The following is a 9,581-nucleotide window of genomic DNA, read 5'->3' on the forward strand; positions in this document are numbered from 1 at the left end:
GAAATCAAATTTAGGCTTAATCCTGATTTTGGTTAAGCTTTTGCGCCCATGTCCTAAAACAAAGCCAGGATCACAACAATCTGCTCCCTGCAGGGAATGTCATTTAATTAGGCTCAAACTGGCAATACTCAGCATGCCTCACTGTAAACCCACTAAACAATTAAAGCACTGGAGAAATATGCCAACGGGAAACTGATACGTCTTCAAGGTTTTGAGTGAGAGATTGAGCTAACCTGCCTGATTATCTGTTTACTTATATACTCTAAAAAAATGGTGCTATATAGCACTAAAAGTGGTTATTTGGCTTATAATCATAGGGGAACCACTTGGTGCTTCAGTGGTTCTTCACCGGTTTTTTGGCATGACTGAGGGGCTATATAGCACCACTACCATATATAGAACCTGTTCAGCTCCTGTATGGTTCTTCAGTGGTTCTTTGGGGTGATTAAGGTGCTATATAACAAAAAAACATCCTAGAGAAAAAAGTATTACGGTTTCCATAACTGTTTTCAACAATGATAACAATAAGAAATGTTTCTGTTGTTTTTGTTGTCTACTTTTATAAATGTGTAAACTGTCCAATCAACTCCTATAGCAAGACACATAAGAATTGAATTTTCCCACAATGCCTCTCACCTGTCACAGCTGGAGCCGTCGGCACCGAAGGAGTCACATGCGCAGGGCAGGCAGCCGATGGTGCCGTTGGTGAAGTGATCTTCCTCACACTCTTCACACTGCAGCCCAGTGTACCCCGGCATACAGTCACACTGCCCCGTCTCACGGTCACACTCATCAAGGTCCGACACTCCTTCACCGCTGCAGTTACACACCAGCTCTTCAGAGGAAACACACATAAAGGTCTGCTTATGAACTTTTGACAAGTAAAGAGGGGCAATGCTAAGATCATCAAATATTGATATAATACTCCAACAAAGTCATCCCGTATATCTGCTCTCCCTAGTACCTTAATGGTTCAAGACAGCGTTTCTTTTTTTTTGTCTCACAAAACCCCACAGGCTATTTAGTACAGCTCCCTTAATTAACATCAAACCAGTAATGTTTTCAGATTTTGACATAACTTAATAATTTAACATCATTGAAGACACATGAAAATAACAAAAAATTACTCTGGTGGAAAAAAACAGGTTCACAAACTTGTACATATATTGCAATGAATGTCATTCACATGAAAATTCTTACATTTGATTTCTATTACAAATCTATCATTGCACATTAAAAGAAGCATATAAAAAATATTGAATAATATATATTTTTTTTAACTATACTAGTAATATACTTACATTTAGCTGACGCTTTTATCCAAAGCGACTTACAATTGCTATATATGTCAGAGGTCGCACGCCTCTGGAGCAACTAGGGGGTTAAGTGTCTTGCTCAGGGACACATTGGTGTCTCACAGTGGATTCAAACCCGGGTCTCTCACACCAAAGGCATGTGTCTTATCCACTGCTCCATCACCACCCCACTTATATACTAGTAAGGAGACTTAGCATTAAACAATTAACAGTTTTTTACCATAACATTTTAGTCTTTACTGTTAAACGTATGATCATTTTTAAAGTGTATTCATACAATTTAGCCATTATTTTTCAAAAACATAAAATAGTTCTGTTTTCTCGTGGGGTCGGATTGGTTTGGGGGGAAAAAAGGTTATCCTAAAAAAATGAAATAACATCTAACTTAACTCATTTTAAACTTTATTTATACCTAACTTTGTCAACAATATTATTTATTATCACTTGAACCAACCTAAATATTTTAGATTACAACAACAAAACTAAATGTAAGAAGAGTTGGATCAGATTGAAATAGCTCTTTATGGCAACCACAGCTACTATTTTATTACAACGTAGGTTTAACAAAGCAAAATCTTTCCAAGTGGCACTTCGGGGTACACATACCCCATACTAATGATGAAATCCATAAAAAAACTGTCACCTGTACAGCGTTGAAACATAAAGTCTTGTTAATGCAGCACTGCTGCTCTGTAGTAAATTTCTCCTTCAAGTTCAAGTCTGCCACGCATCACACTACTCCATCTTGCTGATCTCTGCCGGCTGTAATAAATGACTCCCTGCAGCCTGATTCTGATAGCTTGTTATGTTGATATTAGACTGCAGATCTTTAATATGCAGGAGAGGATGTAGGTCCATGGAGGAAAAACACAAACTCTAAAGCCAAATCAGGTAAATTCCAGCTGCTGGGGTACAACTAAAGCTTGTGTAATTCCAAATCCATACCAACTGGGGTTAAATCAAAGATGATTTTCCAGCAGAGCTGCTGCATTTTAAAAAAATCCATCTGAATTATTTGGCTCAAAATTAATGCGTTGACCCAGCAACATCTGGATATGGGGACCAGCTGCAATTAGATCTAGAATGGAATATAGTTAGTTGTATTTGTTCAGTTGTATATATGTATATACTTACAACTGATAGAGACAGTAGAAAGAGCCAGATTTGAACCTGCATTGCCCACATGAACGGCATGTGCTAAATGCTAGGCCACAGCTCCTCTATGTCTGCCCATGATCAAATGCGTTTGATCTCAAAAAGCAAAGTGGTCTAAAAATGTAAATCTGAAGAAGCGCATTTGAATTCATCTTTCATGTAATACATGTTTTTATTCATTAGCCTTTGTTTATGCACATGTCCCAGAAGCAACCTCTTATCCCTTAGAGAGGACGGCTTATTCCCTTTGGTGGGTCATTTAGTTCAGAGAACAGAAATCAAAGCCAGGAGAGGTGTTAAAGGAAGAGTTCATCCAAAAATGTAAATTCTGTCATCATTTATTCACCGTTGTTCCAAAGCCTGACTTCGTTCAAAGCCTGAATTTTAGTCAATCTTTTATATACAATTAGTTCCATGGAAAGCCTTCAAAAAAAAGAAGAAAAAAAACATTAAAAAGGTATTCATACAACTTGTGTTTTCTGGAGATTTATGTGAGGAACAGACTGAAATTTAAACTGTTGTTTGATGATAATCCAGTGAGCTGAAACTCTGGAACTGGAATGAACCCAAGTGATGATTCCAAGAAGAAAGAAAAAAATAAAGATGGGATGAGTAAATGTTGACAGACTTTTCTTTTTTTTGGATCATAATATATTATAATTATTATTAAACCACTGCAATTCCCTTAGAAGCATCATTGCTAAAATGTCCTCCCAGCAGTATATACTGTACTGTTCAGAAATTTGGGGTCAGTATGTTATTTTCTTTTAAATAATGTATTATTTAAAATAATACATATTATTTTATGTATTAAATTGATGCTGTCCTTTTCAACTTTCTATTTATCCAGGAATCCTGAAAACAAAAAGGTAGCATGGTACATGGTACAACAACAAAAAAAGTATATAATAATAATATATATATATATATATATATATATATATATATATATATATATATATATATATATATTAAACAGCACAACTGTTTCAGGTCACCTTTGTTCAGCAAGGATGCATTAAATTGATCAAAATCATAATAAAAACTCTTACAATTTTACAAAAGATTTCTATTGCAAATAAATTCTGTTCTTTTGAATTTTGTATTCATCCGAAAAAATTTTTAAAAAATATGTTGCATCGTTTCTACAAAAAATATGCTGGAGTAAATACACTGGAATAAATTATATTTTTAAATATATTCAAATAGAAAACACTTTCATAATATTTCATAACTTTACTGTATTTCTGATCAAATAAATGCAGCCTTGGCCTAATCTCACCAAACCCACATTGTAAAAAATGACCGTGATTGTAACGGTAAAAAGCCTACAGTAAAAACCTGTTAAATGGTTAACGGTAAGTTCCTGTAAAATTCACAAAGAAAAAGCGTATACTGACGTTCCAAGAATTCCCTGCGTTGCATTTAAAATTTTGTTTGAATTTGATGTTTTTCTTTGAAATAATTATGTTTCTTCGTAGTTTTTTCTTATCATTTATGTTTATTAAAACTGGCCCCCTGACTGAGCCTGGTTTCTCCCAAGGTTTTTTTCTCCATTCTGTCACAGAGGGAGTTTTGGTTCCTTGCCGCTGTCGCCTCTGGCTTGCTCAGTTGGGGACACTTGATTTCTAGCGATTATCGTCAATTTGATTTCACAGATACTATTTAACTAAACTGATCTAGACAATGACATCTCTGAATTCAATGAAATGCCTTTAACTGAAAATTGAGCGTTTAATCTTATTATTATACATTACTGACACTATATCCTCCAGTTTGATACTGTTAAGTGCATTGACACAATATGTATTGTTAAAAGCGCTATATAAATAAAGGTAAGTTACATCTAATATTGTTAAATTAATATTTATTGCATATTTCAGTTTAATGAGTCTCACCATGATGGTGTTTAGTGCTTGTGTGAATGACACTGCACCTTCTATATATGTTATTATTTAAAAGCTGCTTCTGATGGGCATTGGTTCATCATGTGACTTTCTCAACACCACCTGCATTTAGTGGTTATCAGTGTATTACAAAGGTATAAAACAGATTTCAGTACTTCAGTAAGTTGGTGTATTAACATTATATCAGTTAATGAAATTACGGTATTTAACTGTAAATTTAAGTTAAAACTACAGCTGCCGTTTTTTTTAAGCCAGCGAGATGGATTTTTTTTTACAGTGCAGACTTTTGACTGATAGTGTAAATATAACAACCGAATAATCAATGCACTCAGTCACCTCTATAACAAACACAGCCAACATAATGTTACAAATAACATTAACAATGGCATGTTCAACGTGCAGTTTAATGCATATGACTGAAGATTCAGAGCAATGAACTCCATTAAGAGCCAGACGGCTTTCTGTGAATCTCTCATGCCTTCCTCCCCAAGAACCCATTTGACCAGATTTACTGCACTAGGTCACCCAAAGGGGCACCTGCCGAAAGGGAAAAACATCATTTGTATGCAGAGATAGACACCTTCTACCACACGGAGCTGTGGAGTGTGTTCGTAAACACCTTCTGCTCCTGAGGGGGGCTGTGGAGGGCGCGGATAAGAAGCTTACACATCCCAGCCTGACAGATTATACATACATCCATGTAAATGAGGCTGCCGACCAGACTCATCGCTTTATGACAAAATTATGAAAATATTAAGTATGACAGAGCGATTACAATTGAACCAGATGAGAGGATGAACCTTTGATGTGATGTGGCTTCGTTGACCTCAGGCGTGATGTGATAATGAACTGTCAGCAAATAAACACAGGAACTAAATGATTTGTTCATTTTGAAGTAGGGTGCCACTGTATATTAGAGGTTGTTCAGTGTTGGATATGAAGGTAAAAGACAAGACGGACACTGAGTGTCAGACAACAAAAGAAATAACTTGACAAAGGTGTCTCAGTGTGAAAGAGTGAGTCTGTAGACACATCTTTCAGACAAACATATTCTTCTGTCCATTAGCTCCAGTGGAAACGGCACTCATAGAGACTTGAATGCAGGGGGTAAAGAGAGTTCACTGGGCCATCTAATGCACTGCTGTTATAATCTAGGTCAAAGTCGCTCACCTCTAAAATCATAAAGGATTTATCTTTTCCATTACAATATTTGAGATGTGCAGTCAGATACCCCTCTAGCTAAAGTCTTATACATAAGAGGAAAGCTCTGACTATTGCAAATGCACCTGAATTAGTCAAAAGAAACATGTAAACAGATGTCATTTCTAGGGTTGTACACCATTCAGAATTGTAAAAATTTCACATTAATTCTTGAATTTAAATTTATGTAACAAACTGAATTGTAATTCTAAGAAAGTCAAATTAATATGGAATAAATTGAAAATACATTTTTAATTAAACATAAAAAATAAAGATAAACTAACATTATTATAGTTTTCAATAATTATTGAATTTTTCTATATGAATTACCCATGTTATCATATAACATACTGTATGGAGTATTTCCATTAGATAATAAGAAATTACATAATAAATTAATGCAAAGAAGAATTATTAAAACTATTAATAAAAATAGCCGAATCAAATAACAAAATCAGTAAAACCTATATATACTGTGTATATATATATATAATATATATATATATATTGACATTCAAGAATTGCACAAGTCTAACACTCAATGCCATCTCATTTAAATTCCAGTGCAACACTCAGTTTGCAAATGGATGCGGCTGATTCCAACCAAAAATTCCAACTCATGAATGCAAAGATAGTCCATTCTTAAATTCTGAATTTGCCCAACCCTGGTCTCTTGACAATAAAAAGGCCTTCTGGACATTATAGACACTTATTTTATGAGATGCCTGTATTATACTGAAGAATATCAATCTAAATGCAAGTTTATTTCCATGTCTATTCCTGATTTCTAGCCCACTTTCTCTGGCCCTAAGGCTGTTATCTAAAGGGCTCCCCTAACACTTCCTGTGTCCTAATAAAGGCAGGCTTAGACACAGTCCATGCTTTTCTGAACATTGTCTCCCGATTATAACCTCAGCATCAGGAACAATGGCTGTGGAATGTCAAATCATAATGGCATGGCAGAGAAGGGTTAAACATCTGTACATGCTGCTTGTTTCTGTTTTGGAAATATGTTTGGTGTTTTTTCAAGATAAATGTGTGCAAAGATCTAAACCTATGCAGTGCAAAATCACTGGGGTCAATGACCCCTTTGTCAGTGCACTGGTGATAATTGTTGGTTTTGTTATCTTGGGGATTTAGCATTATTATTGAAAAGTAGGCCAAGTCTATAGATACTTCCATATGAACAATTGGTGCACCCAAACGACCATTTCATGTAAATGCAAGATTTATGTCGACCTCACTCTCATTAACAGTGTGACCTGGTTCTTTAACACATACACACAATGGATAATCTGTGGCCTTTATTTCCTACCAGCTACACACTAATGAAACCATTCTAACAGAAATGTAAATAATCTCAGCTGGATATATACCAGAAGAATACTGGCTGATGATGTCTTTTAACTGCACAGCCCCCAGGTCGTGAATCTGTTTGTACTGAAGGAGTAAAGTCAGGACAGATAAACAACTGACTAATTAAGACAAATACCCTGCAGCTCAATCAATGAAGGGCCTGTATGGGCACATTACAGTATGACTTGCCATATTATATCACTGAATAGGCACTTACCCAGCATTAGAAATTAGCCTGTTGTATAATAATTTTATATAAATAAAATAAAGGTCAAGAATCAAGCTGTATATTACAGGAAATCAATGCATATGGATGGAAGGATAGATTGCATAATATTTAGACTCTATGGCAGATAGATAGATAGATAGATAGATAGATAGATAGATAGATAGATAGATAGATAGATAGATAGATAGATAGATAGATAGATAGATAGATAGATAGATAGATAGAGTGAGGTGAACGTGCTATTGATCATATCTCATCAATATATCATGTTGCATGGCTATGACTGCTAATGAAGTGATTGCTGAGGCAGACGGCGGACCGCAGGAATGATGTGTTGTACAGTACGAGATTAAAATGACAGATCACGAAGCAGAAGGCAGCAAAGGCCAGATAATCGCATATAACTGATTAGATAGACTAAATAGCATAAACTAAGAATATTCTGCATTTTAAAAGCATGTCTGTTGCCAGAAATGTGATTTCTTAATTTCCGTATTCCGCTATTTCGTTATCATTTTAACTCACCTTGAGAATTGCCAGAGGTTGTACTAAAGTCGCCCGATCTGTCCGCTTTATTATCAGACATCTGCGATTTTTTCATCTGTGTTTCAACAGAGCTGAGCTTCCTCCGAGCAAATGCGGCCATGTAGCTGGGATCAGACAGAGATGGGGTGGTGGACTCCGTTGTAGGTGGTTTAATGGTGGCTGCTGGTGCGGCGACATTTATCGGTTTTCTGGCGGACGCGATCGTGGGTGCCGGTGTTAATGCGACAATACCGAGCCGGGACCCAGGAAACCCGTTCGCGCTCGTATTCGGATGCTCTTCCGCGACTGAACGAGATTTCCTTATTACTAAAGGCAGCGCATCGTATGAATGAACCGCCTCGGATAACCCCATGCACACAAATACGATGAATGGGAAAGCCGGAGATATAAACATCATTAAGGCAAACCACCACATAATAATAATCTCAACGCTCCATGAAAACCTCCTCGAGACGGACTTCGCAAGGCCCCCGTCCTCCAATTGCCATCGGGTTATTCCAAACCAGGTGGTTTCCAAGCTGCCCCGATGTAGCCTACTCCACCATATCCGAGAGAGACCCCCTTTTTCTCAATGGCTCTGAACCGACTGCAAGGTGTCTGATCCGCACCGACCTGTAGTAGTAGCGAAGCACATTGGAGTGGCACGCTCACTGGCCAATCAGAATGCAGGACGAGACACCGCTGTGGTGAGATGTGTGTTTTTTCTCCGCGCTTGACAGACGGTGAGGCGTCTGATTGGTTCAAATTAGGCGCATCGAAACCTCGCTGGCTGGTTCATGCAGTCAGGCGATCATTATAATATTTTCATTTTATAGCCTATTGTTGAATCAACCGTGGATAAAAATAAGAAAACACGTTTTAAAATATTTAAGGACTTTCAAAACAACAACATCATACAATGCTACTTCATTCTGCATCTCTGTGAGCAATTATTCATGTATTATTGGCGAACTAAAGTGTCTAACGGGATATTTATATAAGCTACACTGAACAACGACTAGTTTAATAATTTTATTCAATTTTATTATTTTTTTAATATAAATTATTTGATTCTATATTTTGGCATTTATGTTATTAAAAATAAATAATTCTTCCTGTTTGTTTGCTTGCATTTTTTTATTTTATTTTTTTATTAATTTATTGTTTGTGGTGGTATTTGGAGCTCTGGGTTGATATTCTGCGGCATCAATTGCTGAGCACTGTCAGTATAGGTTATTATCATCAGCAGCACCATCTTCTGGTTGTGCAAAAGGATGAGCAACAATTTTGCAGATATCTTTGGTGGGATTGTGATACTATCTTGAGCCACCAATATTAGCAAGACTGTAAAAAAATTGCTTTCAGTAACAGAAACCTCTTCAAATTACAGTAATAATTGCAATTTAATAATTGACTATGCATTTTTCTTCTTTTGCATAAATGTTCTACTCTTCTCAATTTAGCATTTGTGTATACATAATGAAAATGCTTTGCTCTTTTATTTTAAAGATCATAAATAAATTAGTGTGATGGATTTGCTGCTACGTATAGTATCTAAAACCTGACAGAATGATTGCAATGTAAGAAAAATACACAATTTAAAAGGCAAAAAAACAATAAAACACAATTATTTCCAAGATTTTATAGTCCTACAACAGAGCCTCTTTTACGTTTCACCCACATTCCTGCTGTTCTGAGACCTCATCAAGGTGAAGGCCAACATCCATATGGACATCTCATGGATGTGTGGATGAACACCTGGGGCTCGGGGCAGTGAGCTGTGACAAGGTACAGGTGGAGACACAGAACAATTATAACCAGAAATTGCTTTTGATATGGATCTTCTAAATGTTGTAACAAAGAAAAAACAGGTAGACAACAAAACAAAAGGAG

At 36.2% G+C, this 9,581-nt stretch overlaps 1 protein-coding gene across 1 annotated transcript in view; it reads right to left on the minus strand.

The window, feature by feature from the left end:
- LOC306847769 (multiple epidermal growth factor-like domains protein 9) overlaps window positions 1-8,349 on the minus strand; it is a 34,469-nt gene extending 26,120 nt beyond the window's left edge. The window contains exons 1-2 of the mRNA XM_079381915.1: window positions 7,689-8,349; window positions 637-835 (exon numbers count right to left, since the gene is read on the minus strand). Coding sequence (XP_079238041.1) covers window positions 637-835; window positions 7,689-8,124 — 635 coding nt within the window. The 5' untranslated portion in view covers window positions 8,125-8,349. The remainder of the gene's footprint in view (window positions 1-636; window positions 836-7,688) is intronic.
- Between the last annotated feature and the right edge of the window lie 1,232 nt (window positions 8,350-9,581).

Source organism: Barbus barbus, assembly GCF_936440315.1.
Source record: "Barbus barbus genome assembly, chromosome: 28".
Classification (NCBI taxonomy): Eukaryota; Metazoa; Chordata; class Actinopteri; order Cypriniformes; family Cyprinidae; genus Barbus; species Barbus barbus.